We start from the raw sequence: 25,889 nt of genomic DNA, 5'->3' as shown, positions 1-25,889 counted from the left end.
ATATATTGATATTTGAATACGGGATTTTCCCATTTGTCGTACGGCAACAACAGAGATTTAAAATCACTTGTCAGTCGCCGTTTTCTGATTAAGAGTACCGCATGTACGAAAGGTAAGAAGCAGCTTACTTATATAGTATTTGTTGTTTAATACATGCATAATGTGTAGTTAGATCCATGATATGTAATTATCAACGAAATCCTTACTTTTCGATAGAGAAACAATGCTTCATTACATTATTATAGTATTACACAGAAAACAAATAGTGTGTGTGTGTGTGTGTGTGTGTGTGTGTGTGTGTGTGTGTGTGTGTGTGTGTGTGTGTGTGTGTGTGTGTTTTACCTTTGAGAAATGATACACAAAAAATCCCCTATTCGGATGCAATTCGTGAAAATAAATTTAATGCATAGGTATAAGATCAATTGAAACAGTTAAAAGTATGAAACTGGCGTTCATAAACTGCTCATAGAAACAGTGGCAGAATTAAAGGGGGCGCAGCCGGCGCCCTTCTCCCCTAAAATGTTCAAATTCAGGGTAAATTGTAGTATCTTCTTTAGAAAAAATGTATTGAATGAGAAAAGAAGCAATAATTTCTTCCACTCCTTGTGAAATAAAAAACAAGACCTTTTGATTTCTTGAATTACTTTATTGGGAGAACGTTATTTTTTCCAAAAACCCTTAAACTTCATTTTGCTAATTTCACTATATTAAAATTGATAGAAAATAGTACAAATAGGTGACATATTTCAGGCGCTATAAAATCTGTAAAATCCAGTAGCTTCCGGGGGCTTCGCCCCCTGATACCCCACCAGGTCTTCGCCCTGGACCCACTGGGGGCCTCAAGGCGGACACAGACCCCCTGTCTCATAACGTGGCGTCCCAGTAACTGCAACTCCTGGATCCGCTCCTGAGAAATGAGAATGGTTGGATGTACAAAGCATTTTTGAAATCGATACAGTCTTCGTTGAATAATTTGGTACGGATGTTTCCCGCCATTCTACATTTATATTGCATCAATGAGATTTTATATACATAACTACGAGAAATTTACGCCTCTGCATTTAAAAAATATTGAATTAAAACCTGGCATACAAGTAGATAATTTCGTGTATTTGATCCCACCTCTAATGTGACACCAGGCAGCTGTGTTTGCCCAAACTCTCCATTTTGTATTCCTTATTAGGATTCACTGTTCGCAATTTTCATCTTTTATAAAATTCAATTTCAGAAATGTACTGTAAACATACTTTTGCAACCGTTATTACTGATGATATAACACAGCTATTGTCCTAGGAGACAGTCTATTACTACATTTATCTTGTTTTACACCTTCCCTACAGCTTTTGGCAAAAATCCGCTCTCGGACAAAGCCAAAGCAATTGTTGTTCTCGGACCCAGTCAACAAGTTTTATTTATACATATATTTAATAAAGAACAATATCAAATATCATCAATACTGTCGACGTCACATAAAGGGTATTACTATTCTTAAAAACAATACAAGAACGTCGCATAAAAGATAGTTTTAATTTGTAAATGTGTTCTGCCGTACGGCAATAGCTTAGTATCTAAATACGGGGATTTTCAATGAATATTTCAGTTTTGTCGTACGGCAATCTATTGACATTTAAATTTTGGGAATTTCCAATGATTATTTTTAGTTGTGTCGTATGGCAATAACATAGAAATTTAAAATCAGTTATTAGTCGCTGTGTTCTACTTGAGAGTACTACATGTACGAAAGGTAAGGAACAGTTTACTTAGATATAGAGTATATGTACCTAGTTTATATTGTTTAATACATACATGGTATGTAGTAAGTGCATTCTGCTTGATCTTTAATAACATTGTATGATACTCTAAGCCTTTACTGAGTTAGTTTAATGCAGAGACACAATACTTCATATAGTTGTTATAGCATTATATACAAACCAATTTGATAACTAGTACTAGGAAAATCGGTTAATCAGATACAAATCCGAACAAAATATTTAATGACTGGCTATCAAATAATAGCAACAAATTTTGATTTTCATTTATTTTGAATTCATCGATGGAGCAATATAAAATTATCGTTCACATTCGCTTTTTAAATGGGAAATTTGATGGTATTGTTAAAACAGGAAACGGAACGGTAAAAAATTGATATAGCTATTTTGAACAATTTAATTCAAAGTTTGAAATAATCATTTTTTGATGTATAGAGCACCTTGGAAAGCGATGCGGTCGCTACTGAATAATTTTATAGGGGAACTTCACGTCATTGTACATTTAAATGCATAATTATGCCTATTCACGCCACAGTGAATTCAAATGCACAAATACGAGCGGAATTTCATGCCACTGCGTTTATCAAATATTGAATGAATAGTTTTGTCCTGCATGTAATTGATATTGCTATTGTAGATTTATATTGGAAAAATAATGTTACCTTTCCTCTCTAAGATTTTCCTGTTACATTCTGGTGTAATTGTGTACTTTGTCGCCAGTGAAAAGGTAAAAAAAAAAAAAAAGCTATCCCTCTTGACAGAAGAAAGAGAGGAATTTCTTAAAACGTCGTGTTTGGTTTTCTATAGGACTTATTAGTCATCTAAAAATCTTTTTGTATTACACACACTATTACTTTTCTACATTTATTGTTCACATATATGGTAGTATAAAATACATCATTTTTATATGACTAAATCTGTCAACCATTGATAGAAAATGTGCATTTTTGCATTGCCTTTTGTCAAAGATGTGTGTGTGGATGGTGAAGGATGCCAAGACGGGTCTACAAACGTCTTACTTAGAGGCACATCATACAGCTATAGTAAACATATAGTTTAGAATCTTACAATTTAACACGACATGGATACATGTAGCTAAACATTACTATATCGTATGGCATGTACGTGTCTGTAAGGTAAATCTATGTTAATATATAAAAATGATATTTTTAAAAAAAAATTACAATTATTAAAATGCTGATTGAATTAGTTATGCTGCTATTAGACTTGAGTTTGTGCGTCCATTCATGTAATTCGACATTGATTTTTTTTTTTTTTTTTTTTTTTTTTTTTTTTTTTGCATTTGAAACCAATAAATGAGAACAGAAATTGATTTACTAAATATGATTTTACTCCTTCTGCATGCATACATAATAAATATCGTTGGGCAAAATTCTATCCAACACGAAACATCGGCGACTGGTCACAGTGGAGTACTTGCTTCACAACCAGGAGACCCAGGATTAATATACGACACCCAAAGTAAGATTATGACCGTTCCTTCGCCAAACGTCCGCTATTAAAAGTGAATTAAAATCTTAGGGATTGATCGTTGGTCGTTATCTTAATCTTTTCATGTAAGTCAAACTTCTATGTCAGTTTTGCATTACTCTTCAAAATACTGATCACTCAAGGATACAACTCAATACATATAATTTTATGTATCCATATACAAGTTACTATTCGGTAGTTTATTGAATATATTTAGCTTCTATGCTCTTTGAATTCCTAATGTGCTCACGTGCGATGTTGCTGGTATTCGGCCGTGGTAATGTCGCCTATTCTGATTTAAAGCGCGTTCTAACCCAAAGAGTTGGTTGTTTTCCGTCCCATCTGGAATTTTTTACTCATGTTGAGACGTCGCCAGAGGTGAAGCACCACAAATTTAGACCTATGGTTAGGGCTTACGGCCGTACACTTGAGGAGTTCTTCAACGTGCCAACGCCTGCCGAGACACGGGACCTCCGTTTTAGTCATATCTGAAAGACCCGTTATTATCACTTCTACATGCCGAGCGTTGGGCGAAGGAGTAAATTAACATTACCTATGTTTACGCAACCAAGACATGAACGAGGTTCGAACTCACGCCTTCCGGTTACACAGCGAACACTCCGTGAAATCTCCTTCTATTCACTGTCTACTTCGTGAGATTCCTTCATTTTGCTTTCACAGTGTGCACTCCGTGACATCTCCTAGTAAACCCTTTCTACAATGTCCACTATGTTGCATCACCATGAAGTCCTGTTGTTTTTTGTCTATTCCAGTGCATTTCATTACTAAATTATGCCTACTCAGGTACATATCTTGACCCTAGCCAGAAGAAAAATAAGCCACCTTATGCATGCATAGAATTTTTATAAGCCCTGAATTTCTGTTTATTTTCTCAATCTTTCGACACACTACTAGTCTGATCACAATGCTTAAGGAGGGACTGTACATTCCATATCTGCCTCAAAATAGAATATCAAATAACATTCAACTATAGTTCACAATATTCAACTATAGAGTTAAAGGTTTATCACTATAATTATTCAAAGGATCAATTTTTTTTATATTGTAAATGAAATTGTCAACGATTCTATGATAATTCACTGTACCATCAAAATTTTGACTATAGTAAATTAACACACATTGTCAAAGTTTTTAAAATATCTATTCAAAGATACATAAAAATATCACCAAATACATTGAAAGATCAAAAGAATCTAGGAAATACCTATCAACAAATTTACCTTCATCTAGATGACTTTGAAGTTTTGAGTTTCATGATAGACAACATGTATCATTATGTCAAAACATTGTCTTTCTAACTCGGCTACTCTTGTAAGTTGTAACCTATTTAAGAACTTTAGCTCAACTCTTCAAGGGATTCTTAAAACAAAATTTTCAGTTTTGCATTCCGTACAAATCCAGAGGTATTATCTTGTCATAAGTTCAAACCGCGCTGTTTTAGCTAACAAGGCATCCTTACCAAATTCTTTTGATTATTGTGATGGATGTATATATCGACTGAGAAAAACTTTGGCTACATGTTGTGGGTTATGGAACTACCGTCAGGATAAGACTAGTAATGGATCAATCTAACTTCGCTTACATTTTTCTTAGGGCTAAACATAGCGATAGAATATGAATATTTGAGAAGTGCAGATTTACAAAAGGATGAGCAAACTGGTGTGCTTCCAATTCATTTATAAATTTGCTGTGGAGAGGATTTCCTTTGTCCTTAAGAGAGGGGCGATTCTTTTGTAGATTTTTAGGGAGGGTTTTTTTTTGTTAAATATACTGGCTGGCTATTTAGCGTTTTGATCTGTATTTCCTTGTTTTGGTCTATTACACTACCGGTGTGGGTGTTTTTCTGCACTGACAGATATGTGGATGAGAGCAGTTGTTGTTGGATGAACCAGAATTGTTGTACGAGTGGAATCATTCATGCTTGTGTTTAGCATGAAAAGGCTGTGTCTTTCTGTTTTCATATCAAGGCACGAGTCTAAAGCTTCTTGATAGAGTCAGATGTTGTTTTCTGTTCCCATGAAAATGAAAAATGTTCCGGGTGTAACCGGTCAACTGAAAATGTTCACTCCTCCTAGGCACCTGCTCCCACTTCTGATATATCCAGGGGTCCGTGTTTGCCAAACTCTCTATTTATATTGCTTATAGTTGTTCGTAATCTTCATCTCTCCTTTTCGCGCCAAAGTCTGAATTTTTCATCCTACTTCCTGGTCCCAACAGTTTGTGCTTAAAGAGACACTACAGCTCATTTTCCACATTTTAATGAAGTGTTTTTTAAACCATATATTGATAAAATGATAAAATTCACATCGATATTGACAATTTTGAACATTTGGGATGCATCAATTTACTCTCAACTGCGCGTTGAAGATCGTCCGGAATTCAAAGGTTTCTTCATACTGACTCGGACTTTTGAATGCTTATTTACATCACGTGGTTTTGAATGACAGTAAAGGTGTTATGTAGGAAATTATCTAAATTCCCCTTCAAGGGGGTCCACACTCACCTTTCAAGTACATAAGATTATTCCCTGCTCCTTATAATAACTACAATATATAATTATAAATAATTATATCAACAGAAACCCTTCCATGTTCCCATTGACCAGCTGTTGACCGATGTTTTTACAACTAACACGTGTACGTGTCGTGTTCAGATAAAAACGTACTTACTTTTAAACGTAGTGTCTTCGCGGCTAGTCTCAATGGCAGATTTAGGGGGCCAGTATCCCCCCTCCCGTTTTACGCCACAGATTGTAAATGAAAATCAAAATTTTGCACTCGAATGGCCGATTAATTTGGCTAATCTTTGACTTTCACACCCCTCTTCGGAAATCCTAGATCCGCCACTGAGTTACATGCGCGTTTCTCCGAGCTCTCTGTTTTTCAACGGTCATACTGATCCCTAGGTAAATTTTATTTCACGCATTAGTTTTATCTCATGACATTCTATTTTTACCTCTTTTCTCACAGAATCTGTCAAAATGCTAGATCTATCAACTACACTTTCTCTCACTGGACGACATGCTGCACTGTTTACTGTCTATGCGCATGCGTCTGAAGACTAAAAGGAGGAGACTCGATATTTTTTGTATAGGCCATCAAAAAGTATTAATTTGTACGTTAAAAGTATAATTTTTAACTTTAGATAAGTGTTATTTTCGTGAAGTTCATACTTTCAACAATGCAACAAAAATTGAGAAAGCGCTGGGAAAATTGTCATTTCATGATTTTTGCGCAAAATGAGCTGTAGTGTCTCTTTAAATCATCAATTTCCAGATTTCATGTGGGAACTTTTGAGCATACATTGCAACAACTGTGTGAAAGACATCTACCCATTTGGTAATCTTTTTTTTTTCAAATTCCCTTTTCTTTAGCCTTTCCAAAGATCCACTACCCATCTTTATCTACAGATTTTTACCTGTCCTTTCCTGTGAATTGAATTTATCCAGCAATATTGTAGAAAACATAACAAACATAACAAACTCCTTGTCGTGAATGTTGGCCCTTATTTCAACATCTCCCCTAATCTTAGTGCTGTCCCAGAACTTAATTCTGCCAGAATGGATACCCCTCTCCCCTCCCCAATAGACATGATTTTAAAGATTTTATTCATAGATTTAAAAAATAACCTTTTCAATTTTCATCAATATTTTTGTTTCAAAAGAATATCTGTCCGACTCGTTTAGGCATGGTTTATTAGATAGTCATATTATTTTCCAAATCACAGAAAAATTTGGACTCTAGAACATCATTTTGAAAAAATCACAATAAATCATATAAAATAACTAAGAGCATATATCACTTTTTCGATGGTGATATCCGTCATGAAAGGTGTTTTAACGAGCCATTAAATTACATTTTAGAGTAATAAACTACCTTAATAACATTGACAAGTCCTTAAAGATTCATCCCCACCCCTTTAATAGATGAAATATAATGTAAAAGTTAGTTCTGTAACTGTCATTACTAACGACAAAACACGGCTATTCTCCGAGGACACAGTCTATCACTATCTTGTTATACACCTTCGCTACAGATTTCAGCAAAAATCCGTTCTCAAGTCAAACAAAACAGTTGTTGTCCTCGGACCCAGTCAATAACAGTATACTGTTTTACATGTACATATATTTAGTAAGGAATGATACCAAATATTAATATTGTCACGTCTCATAAAGGGTATTACTATTTTAAGGTACCTCCATTCTCATGTTGTTTATCAATATTAATAGTTAAATGTGGATAAACTTTATTAAGTTCTACTCAATATAGTTTAATTTAATTAATAACCCAAAAATGTATGTGTTACCACCTTTTCAAAGATGTCAGAAATACAAAAACAGAAGTATACATCATCATCAGAAAATCACACATTTTCGTTACATAGAATAATAAAAATAGATAAAAACTTGTTCAAATGACAGAAATTAAATATCATCGGATTAAAAAAAACTGCTAATTCATAAATATGCATAGATTAATTGTGGATATTAGGGAAAATATTCTATAATAGACATCCAGTAGAGGAAATTCCAACATAGGAGTTATTGCCCTTGACAACATTTTTTAAATCATAAATAATTGATTATCCATGAAAAATATAAACCTTTACACTATTAATAGTTTACCAGATTTTTTATTATATCCAGCGAATAAAATTCCTCAGAAAGATATATTTCTATCATGCGCAAAGTTTAAATTATTAAGATTTTTGCAAAAACCTATGACATCACATGAGGGTCGATCAACCTTGAAAAAAAACAGTACAATACAAACACGTCACATACGAGATATTTCTTATTTGTAAATAAAGATATTTAATTTGGTTCTGCCGTACGGCAATATTTTAGCATGTAAATACGGGGATTTTCAATGATTATTTTTAGTTCTGCCGTACGCCAATATATTGATATTTGAATACGGGATTTTCCCATTTGTCGTACGGCAATAACAGAGATTTAAAATCACTTGTCAGTCGCCGTTTTCTGATTAAGAGTACCGCATGTACGAAAGGTAAGAAGCAGCTTACTTATATAGTATTTGTTGTTTAATACATGCATAATGTGTAGTTAGATCCATGATATGTAATTATCAACGAAATCCTTACTTTTCGGTAGAGAAACAATGCTTCATTACATTATTATAGTATTACACAGAAAACAAATAGTATGTGTGTGTGTGTGTGTGTGTGTGTGTGTGTGTGTGTGTGTGTGTGTGTGTGTGTGTGTGTGTGTGTGTGTGTGTGTGTGTGTTTTACCTTTGAGAAATGATACACAAAAAATCCCCTATTCGGATGCATTTCGTGAAAATAAATTTAATGCATAGGTATAAGATCAATTGAAACAGTTAAAAGTATGAAACTGGCGTTCATAAACTGCTCATAGAAACAGTGGCAGAATTAAAGGGGGCGCAGCCGGCGCCCTTCTCCCCTAAAATGTTCAAATTCAGGGTAAATTGTAGTATCTTCTTTAGAAAAAATGTATTGAATGAGAAAAGAAGCAATAATTTCTTCCACTCCTTGTGAAATAAAAAACAAAACCTTTTGATTTCTTGAATTACTTTATTGGGAGAACGTTATTTTTTCCAAAAACCCTTAAACTTGGCGTCATTTTACTAATTTCACTATATCAAAATTGATAGAAAATAGAACAAATAGGTGACATATTTCAGGCGCTATAAAATCTGTAAAATCCAGTAGCTTCCGGGGGCTTCGCCCCCTGATGCCCCACCAGGTCTTTGCCTTGGACCCACTGGGGGCCTCAAGGCGGACACAGACCCCCTGTCTCATAACGTGGCGCCCCCAGTAACTACAATTCCTGGATCCGCTCCTGAGAAATGAGAATGGTTGGATGTACAAAGCATTTTTGAAATCGATACAGTCTTCGTTGAATAATTTGGTACGGATGTTTCCCGCCATTCTACATTTATATTACATCAATGAGATTTTATATACATAACTACGAGAAAGTTACGTCCATGCATTTAAAAAATATTGAATCAAAACCTGGCATACAAGTAGCTAATTGTGTGCACTTGATCCCACCTCTCATGCGTCCAGGGGGCTGTGTTTGTCCAAACTCTCTATTTTGTATTCCTTATTAGGAGTCACTGTTCGCTATTTTCATCTTTTATAAAATTCAATTTCAGAAATGTACTGTAAACATACTTTTGCAACCGTTATTACTAATGATATAACACAGCTATTGTCCTAGGAGACAGTCTATTACTACATTTATCTTGTTATACACCTTGCTTACAGCTTTTGGCAAAAATCCGTTCTCGGACAAAAACAAAGCAATTGTTGTTCTCGGACCCAGTCAACAAGTTTTATATATACATATATTTAATAAAGAACAATATCAAATATCATCAATACTGTCGACGTCACATAAAGGGTATTACTATTCTTAAAAACAATACAATACAAGAACGTCGCATAAAAGATAGTTTTAATTTGTAAATGTGCTCTGCCGTACGGCAATAACTTAGTATCTAAATACGGGGATTTTCAATGAATATTTTAGTTTTGTCGTACGGCAATCTATTGACATTTAAATTTTGGGAATTTCCAATGATTATTTTTAGTTCTGTCGTACGGCAATAACATAGAAATTTAAATTCAATTATTAGTCGCTGTATTCTACGTGAGAGTACTACATGTACGAAAGGTAAGGAGCAGCTTACTTAAATATATAATACGTGTACCTAGTTTATATTGTTTAATACATACATGGTATGTAGTAAGTGCATCATGCTTGATCTTTAATAACATTGTATGAAACTCGAAGCCTTTACTGAATTAGTTTTGTGCAGAGACACAATACTTCATATAGTTATAGTATTACATAGACACCAATTTGATAACTAGTACAAGGAAAATCGGTTAATCAGATGCAAATCCGAACAACATTTAATGAGTGGCTATCAGATAATAGCAACAAATTTTGACAATCATATATTTTGAATTCATCGATGGAGCGATATAAAATATCGTTCACTTTCGCTTTTTAATTGGGAAATTGATGGTATTGTTGAAACAGGAAATGGAATGGTAAGAAAGGGATAAAGCTATTTTGAACAATTTAATTCAAACTTTGAAATAATCAGGTTTTGATGTATAGAGCACCTTGGAAAGCGATACGGTCTCTACTGAATAATTTTTTAATGGGTACTTCACGTTATTGTACATTTAAATACATAATTATGCCTATTCACGTCACTGTGATTTTAAATGCACAAGTACGAGTGGAAATTCACGCCACTGCATTTAGCAAATATTGAATGAATACTTGGCCTGCATGTAATTGATATTGGTAGTATATATTTGTATTGGAAAAATAATGTTACCTTTCCTCACTAAGATTTTCCTGTTACATTCTGGTGTAAATGTGTAGTTTGTCAACAGTGAAAGGTAAAAAATAGATATTGCTCTTAATAGAAAAAAGAGAGGAAACTCCTTTAAATGTCGTGTGTGGTTTTCTATAGGACCTATTAGTCATCTAAAAATATTTTCTGTATTACACAAACTATTACTTTTCTACATATATTGAACATGTATATGATAAAACACAGCATTTTTAGATGACTAAATGTGTTAACCGTTGATGAAAAGATGTCCATTTTTTGATTGCTTTTTGTCAAAGGTGTGTGTGGGGGTGGTGAGGGATGCCAAGACGGGTCTACAAGCGTCTTACTTAGAGGCACACCATACAGGTATAATGTACTGTATAGTTTAGAATCTTACAATGTAATACGACATGGATACATGTAGCTAGATATTGCTATATTGTATGGCATGTATGTGTCTGTAAGGTAAATCTATGTTGATATATAAAAAACAAATTTGAAAAAAACCACCTCACAATTATTAAAATGTTTGGATTAGTTATGTTGCATTGATTGGTACAACTGCTAATTCACTTGAGTTTGTGCTTCCATTGATGTTATTCGACATTGATTTTTTTGCATTTAAAACAAATAAATGAGAACAGAAATTTATCTACTAAACATTTCTTTACTCCTTCTGCATACATCCGCGAAATTTCGAGATCCGGGATACATTGGGTCCAATATGAATGGCAACATCTCTATCAAACAACTTTTCAAAACAAAATGTTTTCAACTTGCAGCAGATATTTTAGCCCAATTCCTGAAAAAGTAAAGATAACGAAAAGCGATCAACCTCATAATTCCTATCAAGAAATAAAAATCGAGTAGGGTAAAGACGGACTGAAATTGTAAGCATCCCCTATTGACCAATCCCACCTCTTAAATCCTACATCGTGGTCAGTTAAACGAAGCAATCCGTATCATTAGAACTTATATTGCTCAACATATATGATAAACATGTCTTAATGAATACATAGATCGTGAATTCTATGACCCCTAGTGAGGGTTATTGGTACTGCATTTGTTTACATAGTCAGTGAGCTCTATAAATAAATAGCAGTCACCTGTGTGTACAGTATAATGATTAATAGGCGGACATTTACAAGATCGAAAGTTCATTAATCTTTTAACAAATTAAAGATTTTGACTTGTGTGATGCTTTTAAAGATAGCCCAAAATTAGATTACTTTACTATTTGACACGTATAGTTCTATTTACATATGGTTAATCAAATCGAATTGTTCATTCTTCTATTATTCTTTCCAACATTTAAAAATCTGAAAAAGAAGAATAGTAACAGATTCATGGAGATTTATTTTGATACCTAGTTTCATTCTTAATCACTTAACACAAAGGGCGATATGTGTTTAAACACTTCGTTGTTATGAAGATCATACATGCCAATTACAGTAGTGGTGCAATTATGACATCATCTTTTCTCCCTTTTATCTCATGTATGAGATGTACGTATACTTTTATAAAACAGTTTCGTAGTATTTTGTCATGTATCGTTTTTCCTAATCTTCGTTATTTTTTGTTTTTCTTTATCCACAAAATTATCCATTTATATGCATCAAGCTATGTGAATGAACTTGATGGTTTTGCTTTCTCTAAATTCCTCTATTACATTCGATACAGGAAAACATGGGGAATAGTCAAGCGCAAGGTGGGATTATTGAGGAAACTGGAGTTCCCAGGAGTTTAACGAAAGGTGAAGATAACGAAAAGGTAAAAAATCACTTGTACATAACAGATTAATTCTAAATTTAAGCGTATCATTTATTATGTATTACAAAAGATGATTAGTCAGCAAAGAGAAGCTATATAACAATCTCATAAATCTAATGAATATAAAATTCAAAGATGGGTAAATACGGACCCCTGTATACAGGAGATATTGCAACATATCTTTAACATATGATTGAAGATTCATAAATTAATCATATGATTAACATACATAAAACATATGATTCTATCATCATATGGTAAACATATCTTTGAACGTATTGTTTAATATATGTTTTAAACAGATGTTGACCATACTGCAAACTTCAATCATATGATTAACACAAGGTGAACACTTGATATGTTTAACATATGTTCAACATCTATGATAAACATGTCTTAATGAATACATATATCGTGAATTCTATAACCCCTTGTGAGGATTTTAGGTACTGTATTTCTTTACATAGTCAGCGAGCTCTACAGATAAATAGCGATCAACTGTGTGTACAGTATAAAGATTATCAGGCGGATATTTTACAAGATCGAAAGTTCAATAATCTTTTAACAAATTAAAGATTTTAATTTGTGTGATGTTTTTAAAGATACCCCAGAATTAGATGTTTTTATATTTCACGCGTATAGTTCTATTTATATATGGTTCATCAAATCGAATGGTTCATTCCTCTATTATTCTTTCCAAAGTTTAAAAATCTGAAAAAGAAGAATAGTAACAGATTCAAGGAATTTTTATTTTGAAACCTAGTTTCTTTCTTAATCACTTATCACAAAGGACGATATGTGTTTAAACAGTTCGCTGTTGTGAAGATCATACATCCCAATTACAGTAATTGTGCAATTATGACATCAGCTTTGTTTCCTTTTATATCAAGTATACATGTGCGTATACTTTTAGAAAGTAGTTTCCTAATACTTGGTCATGTACCATGTTTCCTAATCTTCGGTATTTTTATGTTTTTCCTTGATTCACAAAATTATCCATTATTATGCAACAAACTACGTGAATGAACTTGATCGTGTTGCTTTCTCTAAATTCCCCTATTACATTTCATACAGAGAGACAAGCAGACTCCTCTAAGGATTCCTGAATGTACTGATTACCCTAGAGGATACTGGGTATTACAAAAATTGAGAGTAATAGAGGTAAAAACTCACTTGTACATAACAAATTGATTCTAAATTCAAACGTATCGCTTATTATATGTTACAAAATATGATTAGACAGCAAAGAGAAGCTATATAACAACCTCCTAAATCCAATGAATAAAAAATTCTAAGCTGCTTAAATACGGACCCCTGTACAGAGGATATATCGACCAAGTTTTGTCTATTAACAATGATAACTTTCATTTCCATGTCCATTCGATATATCCCTGTGAGCTTGAAATAAAAGACACCTCGGAGTCGTCCACTTCTACTTCATAGTTAGATATTTTATTGAAACTATATGTTAACAACAAACTAAAAAGTCAACTGTATGACAAACGGGATGATTTCAGCTTCTCCATCTTCAACTTCCCATATTTATGTAGCAATTTTCCATTATCACCTGCATATGATGTTTATATCTTTCAACTGATTCGATATGCAAGAGCTTGTTCTGCGTATAGTCAGTTTTTAAATCGAGGTAAGCTACTGACAAACAAGTTGATGCGACAGGTGTTTTGACGGTTTCGATTGAAGTCAGTATTTCGCAAATTCTTTGGTCGTTATAACGCTTTAGTTCGTCAATACAACCTATCATTGGGTTAAATGCTGTCTGACATGTTTCATACCGATTGTTAGGCCGTTCTTGACACACTGATTTTAACTAAGGATAAATCCGTTTACCTGATCAGGATATAGGGCTCACAGCGGGTGTGACCGGTCGACAGGGGATGCTTACTCCGCCTAGGTACCCGATTTCACCTCTGGTGTGTCCAGGAGTCCGTGTTTGCCCAACTATTTATTTTATATTGCTTATAGGAGTAATGCGATTGATAACTGTTCGTTATCTTCCACATTCACAGGTAAGATTGCTACATATGTTTAACATATGATTGGATATTCATATATTAATCATATGATTAACATATATAAAAGATATGTTTATATCATCATTTGGTAAATATATATCTTTGAACGTATGTTTAGCATATGTTTGAAACATATGTTAACAATCTCATAAATCCAATAAATATATAATTCAAAGTTGGGTAAATACGGACCCCTGTACATAAGTAAAATTGCAACATATGTTTAACATATGATTGGATATTCATATATCAATCATATGATTAACATATATAAACATTTGATTCTATCATCATATGGTAAACATATATGTTTGAACGTATGTTTAACATATGTTTGAAACATATGTTGACCCTACTGCAAACCTCAAACATATGATTAACAAAAGGTGAAAATTCGTATGTTTAACATATGTACAACATATATGATAAACATGTGAAATTTTGAACATATGATAAACGTATGATTAAAGGGGATGGGTTTATTTATTTTTTTTAGATTTTTGTTTGTTATAATACCCCATACCATCATCGTTCCTACGGGCCTAAGCCCTGTTTTACAAAAGAATCTTCAATTACAATACTGAAGTGGTACAGTGTTCTAAAAACGCTTCAACGGACAGGGTGAGAGGACCGGAGAGGAAGAGATGGGAGTGAGTGGGAGTGAGAGAAAGAGGTTTAGTGGGGAGGATTGCATACTTATTTTCATAACTCCTTTAGTTATTCCTTTTTCACCCCTAATCTACATCAAACAGATCTCACCGGATTTAGATGGTGTTTCCATTGCGTTTTGACAGACAAAAGAAACAATTTACAAATACGGAAAATAAAGAATACATTGTTGCATGGGATGTCTACGAGGAGTAAGCATCCCTTATTGACCGATCACACCTGTTAAATCCTACATCGTTGTCAGGTAAACGGAGAAATAATAGTATCAAAACTTTTTAGAATGCCTTAATGAATACATAGATCGTGATTTCTATGACCCCTAGTGATGGTTTTAGGTACTGCATTTGATTACATAGTCAGCGAGCTCTATAGATAAGTAGAGTCAACTGTGTGCACAGTATAATGATTAACAGGCGGGCATTTGCAAAATCAAAAATTAATTAACCTATTTACAAATTGAATATTTTAATTTGTGTGATATTTTTAAAGATACATTAGAATTACATTTTATGTTTGACAAATATAGTTCTACTGATATATGGTTCATTAAATTGAATGGTTCATTCCTCTATTATTGTTCCCAAAGTCTGAAATCTCAAGAGGAATAGTAACCGATTCCTGGAATTTCATTTTGAAATTTAATTTCTTTCTCAATCACTTATCACAAATAACACCTCGCTGTTATGAAGACCATACATCCTAATGTAATGGTGCAGTTCTGGCATCATCTTTATTTTATTTTCATCGCATGTATGCATGTACATATACTTTTAGAAACCAGTTTCCCAATATTTGGCCATATATCATGTTTCCCGGTTTTCATTATTTATTTTTTTCTATATTCACAAAATTATCCATTAAAGGGACTGGTTCACGTTTTTCGAAAAAAAATGTTTTTCAATTTTGATGTTAAAAATTAAAAATATACCGCATTTAATGTTGACAACCAAAATTTGGACCGTCTGAATGCAAGGATAAAAGCAATATTATAGCTTTGATTCTCTGTTATGTAAACAAAGACTCGAGTCTTTTTATGTAAACAAACAAACCAGTGAAACGTTAATTTTGTAATTTAAAGCATGTTCATTTTGTACAATCACAAGTTTTAACATTTAAATGACACATTTTACCTAAAGTATACTTGAGATGTGGCATATTTATTAAACTTGAATCAATATTCATTTATTTTGAAAACCCCGTAAACAATAACACACCTCAATCTTTGTTTTCAAAACAAATAATAAACTCTCTATAATGAGCTAATGTCATGAGGAATAATCTTAATTTTTTTGTGAAACCTTCTAAACATATTAGACTCTAGATTTTGGTCATTTAAAGTGAAAAACAAAATTTGAGGAAAAATCGTGAATCAGTCCCTTTAATAAGAAACAAGTTATGTGAATGATTTTTTTTTTATAATTTTTTTATTTACAAAATTTTCACTTCACACATGCATTGTTGCATACACATGGGAGATAGGTTACATGGATATTTTCACAACATGTTAAATTCAATAACATTAACTCAAATACTGTCTACATTTATATTTACCTTATTCTTTTATGTAAGTATATGCATGATGTAAAAATCTTTTTTAGGAGAGAGAGAGAGAGAGAGAGGGGGGGGGAGAGAGAGAGAGAAGTATTATTTTCTTGGTAACAGATTTTGATAAGTATAATAGATCTAGATATAATATATATATTGATCAAACACAAAAAAAGAAACATAAACCTATTTGATGAGAAAGTACATATAGACCTAATCACTAACATACATTTTCACATATTCTCTGCCAGTGAGTTTCATATTCATCATATCTACAGTTTCGTAGCAGCGAGTACTTCTCTACTACAATTCTGTCCGTAACTATTTTTCTAATCGCAGATATATGCACTTGCAGACTCTTTTGATATTTGCAAGAAAAAATATATTGTTTTACTATAAGCAAAATCAAGTTTTGAACTTTAGACATACGTCTATTACAGTATTTACCAAATACAGTGAGCTTGTTAAAATTTACAGGGATATGAAATTTCGCAAATTCTATGGTCGTTATAACGATCTAGTTCGTCAATACAACCTCGCATTGGGTCAAATGCTGTCTGACATGTTTCATACCGATTGTTAAGCCGTTCTTGGCACACTGATTTGACTGCGGATAACTCCATTTACCTGATCATGATATGGGGCTCACGGCGGGTGTGACTGGTCAACAGAGGATGCTTACTCCTCCTCGGCACCTGATCCCACCTCTGGTGTGTCCAGGGGTCCGTGTTTGCCCAACTATCTATTTTTATTGCTTGTAGGAGTTATGAGATTGATCACTGTTCGTTATCTTCACCTTGCACTGTTCTAAAATCCATTGTTAAACATCACACCATAGCTCCTTTATTTGTATGCAATCAAATAAAAGATGTTCTAATGTTTTGATATGAACACCACAAAAGCTGCACATTTGAGTATTTAATTTTCAGTTGAAATACATACTTGTTGGTAGGGAGTATTCTATAGAGTATCTGCAATTGCAGCCAATGCAATTTTGACTCTTGTGTAACATTGAAGGGAAGTTCAAAAATCGTATTCCAATTACTTTCAACAAAATTGTACTCATTTTCTGTCCATTTTTTACAAAAGTAATTGTCTCTTTTTTGTGTGCAAAAGAATAGTGTACATCCTTTACCGTTTTTATAGAAGAGCATGATAGATTTTGGGAGGGTTGGTCCTATTAATGTTTTTTCCAAAGTGATTAGGAAGCTCGGGTAATACTGCTTTTTTTTAAGTCAAGCATATTCAACAAAGTTAGTTTTTATGTTTAACTGAAGCATATCTTGTAATCTTAAGAAATGTCCATCACTATCAAAAAGATCTTTAATGAAAACAAATCCTGCATTGTAATAATGTTTTTAGGAAGATGGATGTATTATCTATCTTTACTTTGGGATTAAACCATATGTGTTCATTTAGAATATAAGAGTCAATCTGACTGTTGATATTGATTATTTTTACCCAGCTTAAGAAAACATCTTTCCAAAACACATTATTTATTCTTTTTGATATATTTGAAATGAAGTGAGACCCTTTTTGCAGTAACTCTGATACTTTCATTTGAAGAGTTGACTCTAGAAGTTTATCCATTTGGAATCAGCATGAAATAATCTTCTAATCCATGATGAGTTTAAGGACACTATGAATTCAGTATAATTTTTAAACCTCCAAATCTATAATCCTGGACAACCGTCTTTTTTTAATTTTATGTGTACTACCTCCCCAAAAGAATTTATACCGCTCAATCTCAATTTTTTAAGTATTCCTGCCCAGAGTTGGGTAGGGTTAGTAATAAATGGTTAAGTTTAGGGATAAGTAATGATTTGATAATTGATAATCTGCCACACCATGTTTGTTTTTGAAAATTTTATTTTTAATCCAGAAATGTTTGCAAAAAAATCTAGCTCCCTTAAGATACCATCCATGGATTCCGGTGACCCATCTGAAATTATAGAGGTGTCGTCAGCATGTTGGGATATTTTATATTCTTCACCTTCAATTACAATACCTTTAATATCTTTATTATTTCCTATAAAGATTCCTAATATTTCTGTGCATACTATAAAGAAATATGGTGATATTGGGTCCCCTTGTCGACAGCCTCTTTTGCGATAAAGAACCCCCGACATTATACCATTTTGTGTAACACATGATTTGATACCATTGTAGAAAGTTGCTACCCATATTTTGATTGAAGGTCCAAAGTTAAATATATCTAGTGTTTGATTTAAAAAATCCCACGATATTGTATCAAATGCTTTTTCGAAATCAATTAGCATCAATAAACCAGGACTGGTTTTTTTTTTTTTGTTTCTGTGTATTGTAGAAGATCATATATCAGTCGGATATTTTCACCTATAAATCTGCCTTTTATAAATCCTGTTTGATCATTGTTGATAATTTTGTCTAGAATTTTTTTGATTCGTTCAGCAATACAACCTGACCCTATTTTGTATATGACATTTAATAAACTAATTGGGCACCAATTTTTTAAATATTGTTTTGGCTTATTTGCCTTTGGAATTTATGTTATTACACTCAGTTTGTTTGGTTCTGAAAATTGTTGATCTTCATATGACTTATTAATTGCTCTTGTTAGAAAGGTTCCAATATCTTTCAAAAAGAATTTAAAGAACTCACAATAAAAAACGTCTGGTCCTGGACTTTTGTTATTTTTCATTCGTTTAAAAAGAGGGAACCTCTGAGTTTGTTACTAGACCTTCTAAGCTGTTTGATTCTTCTTCGCTAAGTTTTGGAAATTCATATAGGTTTAATCTTTCATATATATTTTCTGACTCGACAGTATTTCTCTTTTTATATAAGTTTTCATAAAAACATTTTGTTTCATTTAAGATTTCCTGTTGAGATGTGACGATTGAGCCATCATCCTTTTCAACTCTTGGGATTTGCTTACTTGTATAGTTTCTGAGATTCCATACTTAAGAAATATTTTGTAGGTTTTTCACCTTCTTCTATCCATTTTATTCTTGATCTTAAACATTGACCTTTAAATATATGTTTCTGTTTTTCAGAGAGTTCTTCACCAGAGGTCTGATAATTATTCTGTTCCAATTCTTTGATCTCCCTTTCAAGTGTAGATTCCCTCTCATTAGTATTCTTTTTTATGTATGATGCATACGAAATTGTTTTACCCCGAATTGCCATCAGTAGAGTATCTAAGAACAGTTGGTCAGTTATAGTGAAGTAAAGGTTTTCATATTCTATAAGGTATATATTTTCTAAGTCATAGACGAGAAATGAATATTGTTTTTTAACATCTAAAATAATTTTCTTGATAATTTTTACATAATCTTTGTCCCCTAATAATGAGTTATTAAATTTCCAAAACCCTTTACCTTTTCTGAATTCATTTAATTTGCAATTTAAAACAACTGGTGAATGATCTGATCGGTAACTGTTTTCATAATTAATGTTTGGCACTATGTGTTGTAATGATTCCGATATCAAAAACAAATCTAGTCTAGCCTGTTTAACCGGATGTTTCCTTCTCCATGTATATCTTTCTAAGTCGGGATGGTTGGCACGGGATATATCTTTGAGACTTAATGTATCTATCAATTTCAAAACTTCAGCACTGGACTTTGGATTATTGTGCTTCTTGTAATTCATTGAATGCAAGGTGAAGATAACGAACAGTGATCAATCTCATAACTCCTACAAGCAATACAAAATAGATAGTTGGGCAAACACGGACCCCTGGACACACCAGAGGTGGGATCAGGTGCCTAGGAGGAGTAAACATCCCCTGTTGACCGGTCACACCCGCCGTGAGCCCCATATCCTGATCAGGTAAACGGAGTGAATCTAGTTCCTTATCTAAAACAAGATTAAAGTCACCGCCCATGACTATATGCTGAGTTGAGTACTCTTTTACAATCTTATTGACTAATTCTGAATCGAAACATGGTGTGTCAGAGTTAGGACCATATAAATTTATCAACAAGAATGGTATATCCTCACTAATGCAAGGTGAAGATAACGAACAGTGATCAATCTCAGAACTCCTACAAACAATACAAAATAGATAGTTGGGCAAACACGGACCCCTAACATCTAACATTAAATAATTACCGCTATCATCCTTAAATTCACGAATGATTTCAAAGTCGAAGTTATTATTCACAAGTATCGCTACTCCCTTTGCATTTGATTTGTAAGAGCTAAAGAATGCTTTGTATCCCCATTGTGTTTTGATCATATTTTCTTTTTCATTAGAACAGAGTGTGTCTTGTAAAAAGTAAATATTATAATTTTTTGATCTGAGAATTTTGAAAACATCTTTTCTTTTATTTATGTCACCTAGTCCCTGGCAGTTTAATGTAAGTGTTCTAAGATTTTTTTCACTTAAGTTTTTATCCATGATAGCCCTAGTTCAGACAGGAGTTTTGTCCTGTTCAATGTATATGTACCTCTAAGGAAGGAAAAGAGAATAGAAAAATCAGAAAACATAGAAAAATCAGAAAACATTGGAAAAAAGACTTTTGAAGAAAAAAACAAATATTGAACCTAACAACATGCTCGAGGATTGCAAGAGTCGGAGCGAGTTATACCAAAAACTACTCGTGATAACTTACTAATAGGGGGAAATAATACAACTTCTTCATTAAAAAAAAAATGTTCACATTTGTGGAGAATACAACATTGCACAGTTCATAATTTCATTTGTAGCTTAATTGGAGTAAAATTCAACTGTAATTAATAATTATTGTGCCGTGGTTTACATTATTCATTCAAGAAGTATATTTTACATTATCATATATCATAGAATAGTCAGAATTTTCTGTTTCCTGCATTACAACCGATAGAGAAAGGAACAAAACAAGTCAGTGTATAGCATTTCTAATTTGGTCAAAAATTGGACTGTGCAATATGATTCACCTCTTGTTATGCGAATATAAGACAGTTCTAAGCAAAAATAGGTCTTACTTTGTAATCGCGTTTCATTTGTAATATTCAACATCCCATCTAATCATAGTTATGAACAAAAAACCGTTTCCGGTCAAATATAATACTACCCGGATAGAAATAAAATATATACTTATAATACAGTAATAATATTCTTATGTGACCTTCAAAAACAAAATAATCAAATAAATAAATGAATAAATAAGTAAATAACAAAAAAGCACACATATACACACAAACCACAAAAAGTAAGAAAAAAATACCATAAAAAAATAACAATAAAAAAAGAAGAAAAAAGGTCGTCCATATATGAATGACATTGATATGCAATATATGCAATGCAAGTTCTTACACACATACATATTATCACTATGGTGGATTACCATTACCATATAATATATTTCTGCATTTGCTTACATGAATGAGCAGTACAAAAGGAAAACAATCATATAATGGTAACTAATGTCAAATGATACAGTGTGTTTACACTTACACCTTTACCTGGCCTGTAGTGTTTTTACAGCGCTTAGTCCGGCAGTTTTAACGTGAGTAAATGTACGGGGTCCAATCTTTCCACCAAACCATCGCGATACCACAACGAGCGAGTTTTCAATTTCATTGTCTTTTAGTGCAATTAAAAGCGCTCGTCCGGCCCCATGTTCACCGTCGTCGTCTGAACCCTCGTGTGAAATCCCGTCATTACCCGTGAAGCGGTACGCATATATATTGTGACTGGCACTTGGAATGGAGTCTAATCGCATTACTTCTAACAGCGACTTTCTGACAGGCTTGAAGGAATCCACAGGTGTGGAGTGCGCAAGAAACCGGTTTCCATTGTCTTCAATTGACTTCCCTGATGTAATCGATACATTGACCTCGTCTGGGGTGATCACTTCGTCTGCTGTTGGTCTGGATCCCACCTTGTCCCGATAAACGGAGTTACTCTGTGTAAATACAAGCTTGTCGCCTTTCACTTTTGTCTCTATCTGTCGTTCTGAATACTTTTTCTGAATTTCAAACAGCTGTTTCCTTTTTTCCCGCATCTCCTCTGGTAATTGCTGGGCAACTCTGATGGCTGAGCGCTTGGATTTCAACACTTTAACACTGTTCATCACCACCTCCTTCTGCGATTTGTCAGTGAACTGAACACAATTTGGTCTCGGAAATTTCCTGCGAGGATGATACTCCCCTAACCGGAAGACTTTCAAAACTCCAAGGTTGTCCGCTATTGATCTCTCTATTTCCATCTCAGAAATAAAAACATTCCTTATGGTTTCCGGGAGATTCTCTGTGGTCTGCTTTCCTTGATTCCTCTCTGGAACCCCACTAACAATTATGTTGTTTTCCATGGATTTGGCCTTTAACTCTATTATCTGATTGTTCTGTGTTTTCACCTGGAATTCCAGTCGGATCACATAATCCCTGAGCCGTTTCATTTCACGTTCCATATTTTTCTGTCTGTCTTGCAATTCAGAAATAGTGTATAAAGTATCGTTTGCCTGCTCCTGCACATTTTCCAGTCTTTCATCTATACCGTTTTTCTTCCTCACTTCCTTCGTCAAATCATCTAAATCTCGTCCCTGTTCGTCCAGCCGCATCGTAAAATTAGCTAATGTATTTTGAATGCTGTTGATACATTGCATTATGTCTCTAACACGGAAATCATGTAATGTTGAATCTATGGAAACTGTGGAGTCTTTATTCGTGTCCCTTTCCTCGGCTGCGCGCTTCCTATGGTTATCAGTCATGATGAGTATCGTTCACAGTCAAATCACTCAGGCACTGTTGTGTATTTTAATTAAATTGTTCCAAACATACAATTTTATTCACTTTAAATTCGCATAACACTGAAGGGAAGTACTTTCAAAACATATCCTACCACATGTTGAGTCTTGTGAGTTCTACAATCCCAGTTTTTGGTGAAAAACTATCGCTCGATCGAACAACACAACCTTACATGTCGAGCATACGCAAAACCTCATGTGAAGGAATTTGATCGTGTTGCCTTCTTTAGATGTTCCTATCAGATACGATACATGCAAAGCTCTTATCCTTAGACGAATTGGACTCCACTTTTTGGCACACTGATTTTCCCTATAATAGCTCTAGCAAGTTTATCGTTATTTCGGATTTCAAACATTTCGGTTGAGCATCACTGAAGAGACATTATTTGTCGAAATGCGCATCTGGTGCATCCAAATTGGTACCGTATACGTTTTACATGAAGACATCTTTAATCTTCTAACACCTTCTTGGATTCCTGAAAGATACGGATGTTGCATGAGTTTAACGAAAGGAAAAGATAACAAGAAGGTAAAAATATCACTTGGACATAACAAATGAATTTTAAATTCAAACGTATCCTTTATTATATATTACAATATATGATTAGACAGCAAGTAGATCCTATATAACAATCTTATAAATCCAATGAATAATATAAAATTTAGAGTTGGGTAAATACTGGCCCCTGTATATACCAGAGGTGAGGTTAGGTGCCCAAGAGAAGTAAACATCATTGTTGACCGATAATACCCACCTTGAGCCCTTTATCTTGATCAGGTAAACAGAATAATCCGTAGTCAAAATTAGTTTGTAAAGGACGACCTAAAAATGGATACGAAACAAGTCAGACAACAATTTTGACAGGATATATGGTTAAATAAGATCGTTATAACTTTAAAGAAGATTGCTAAAACCCTATTTTACATCCACTTGTTTGTCAGAAGCCTGTCTCGATTGAAAAATTGATAATTTACAGAACATACTTTTGAATATCGAATCATTTGAGAGACATACCCATTATATGCAGGTAAAAATGAATATTACAACATGGCTATGGAGAAGCTGCAGCCATGCCCTTTAATATATATCATATTATGTTTTATAGGAGTTATGAGATTAATCAGTGTTTGTTATCTTCAACTTTTCTTTCTCAATAGATAGAAATAAGATTCTTTTTGCAGTGAAGATAACGAACAGTGATAAATCCCATAACTCTTGCAAGCAATACAAAATAGATAGTTTGGGCAACCACGGACCTCTGAATATATCAGAGGTGGGACCATATGCCTAGGAAGAGTAAATTCCCCCTGTCGACCGGTCACACAAGCCGTGAACCCTATCTCTTGATCAGGTAAACGTAGTCATCCGTAGTTATCCATAGTCAAAATCAGTGTGCTAAGAAAGGCCTAACAGTCGGTAATATAGAACAATGTACTGTGGAATCATCATTGTTCGTGGGGGATTGATGTTCGTGGATTTCGTGGGTCACTCTTACACACGAATTTACATGTCCTCGAACACTTTTTTTTTTAAAACAAGCAGTGTTATCTCTCCTAGTGAGTATTACTTATCTAGGAAATTACGTCTCCACGAACTAGCAAAATTTTGCTTACCCACGAACATTAGTTGATTACTGTCTGCTTAAGAAATTGAAGTTTGAAAAAAAAAGATTCTTAAATGTTTCCCTGTAATGGTTTGCCTGGTTTGACACAGAATTAGTGATCAACTACCTCAGCGCACTGCCTGCCCGCCATAGACATTTGAACAATGGCCCGCACAACAAATCTGATGTGACATTTACGTGAACAATACAAACTTGAAAACGGAGACACTTAGCTGAAAATATCTCCATGAACATGTAGATACATGTAACCAGGGAATAAAAAACGAAAAATTTTGATTGTGAAAGCCAGGGAATGAAATCATTGGGCTACTGGGCGGAATTGGTGTTGTTTTTATCTTGGGCAAGGAAATATTGTAACCTTGCCAGACGATTATTGAGAAAAAAATCGGTTGATTTAAATGGATGCAACACTGACGGAATAACTGAATATCTGCGAACTTGATTTTGTGATCATGATCTATGCTAAAACCGTCACCTCTGTGACCATGAACGTTTTCATTAGTTTATTTACCCTTAAATGTTTTTGTTGATTTTGAGTCCGTTTCCTAGAGATACAGAGGGCCACTTTCGACTAGGAAGTAAATCAGATAAGCTTAGTTGTTGTTCATTGTGCATTGTAACCATGTGGGCGAGGGGTGATATCAGGGAAGTTTAGATCATTTGATCCAACATGCAACAAGTCTCAATGGAGTTTGTTGACCATGTTTGTGATGCCCTCTTCCACTTGATCCCACTTCAGTCCCCGAATCCCATTCCAAGAGATCCTTGTTGTTCTGAGCCCCCGGTCTAAGATGTGCAGCCAACCCGGTCCAATAAGGGATATATGGTCCGATTATCTAGATAGAAACACATGGAATAGTTTTAATTGGACATGCTATAATGGACCTGACATATATAGGTATTGACAAACGAG

At 33.8% G+C, this 25,889-nt stretch overlaps 2 protein-coding genes across 2 annotated transcripts in view; one reads left to right on the top strand and one right to left on the bottom strand.

Annotated features, from left to right (window-relative positions):
* The first annotated feature begins 69 nt into the window (after positions 1-69).
* LOC125654927 (uncharacterized) overlaps positions 70-25,889 on the top strand; it is a 60,286-nt gene continuing 34,466 nt past the window's right edge. Inside the window, exons 1-5 of the mRNA XM_056143711.1 lie at positions 70-112; positions 1,700-1,744; positions 10,921-10,990; positions 12,305-12,394; positions 13,469-13,555. Of these exons, the coding sequence (XP_055999686.1) occupies positions 12,311-12,394; positions 13,469-13,555 (171 nt within the window). The 5' untranslated portion in view covers positions 70-112; positions 1,700-1,744; positions 10,921-10,990; positions 12,305-12,310. The remainder of the gene's footprint in view (positions 113-1,699; positions 1,745-10,920; positions 10,991-12,304; positions 12,395-13,468; positions 13,556-25,889) is intronic.
* On the bottom strand, positions 15,512-25,240 carry LOC130047930 (uncharacterized). The gene has a single exon (XM_056143713.1). The coding sequence runs from the start codon at positions 23,313-23,315 to the stop codon at positions 22,065-22,067; it is 1,251 nt and encodes a 416-aa protein (XP_055999688.1). The 5' UTR covers positions 23,316-25,240; the 3' UTR covers positions 15,512-22,064.

Source organism: Ostrea edulis, chromosome 7 (assembly GCF_947568905.1).
Source record: "Ostrea edulis chromosome 7, xbOstEdul1.1, whole genome shotgun sequence".
Lineage (NCBI taxonomy): Eukaryota > Metazoa > Mollusca > Bivalvia > Ostreida > Ostreidae > Ostrea > Ostrea edulis.
Note: the sequence above shows the minus strand (reverse complement) of the source record. Positions and strands in the feature narration are given on the sequence as shown.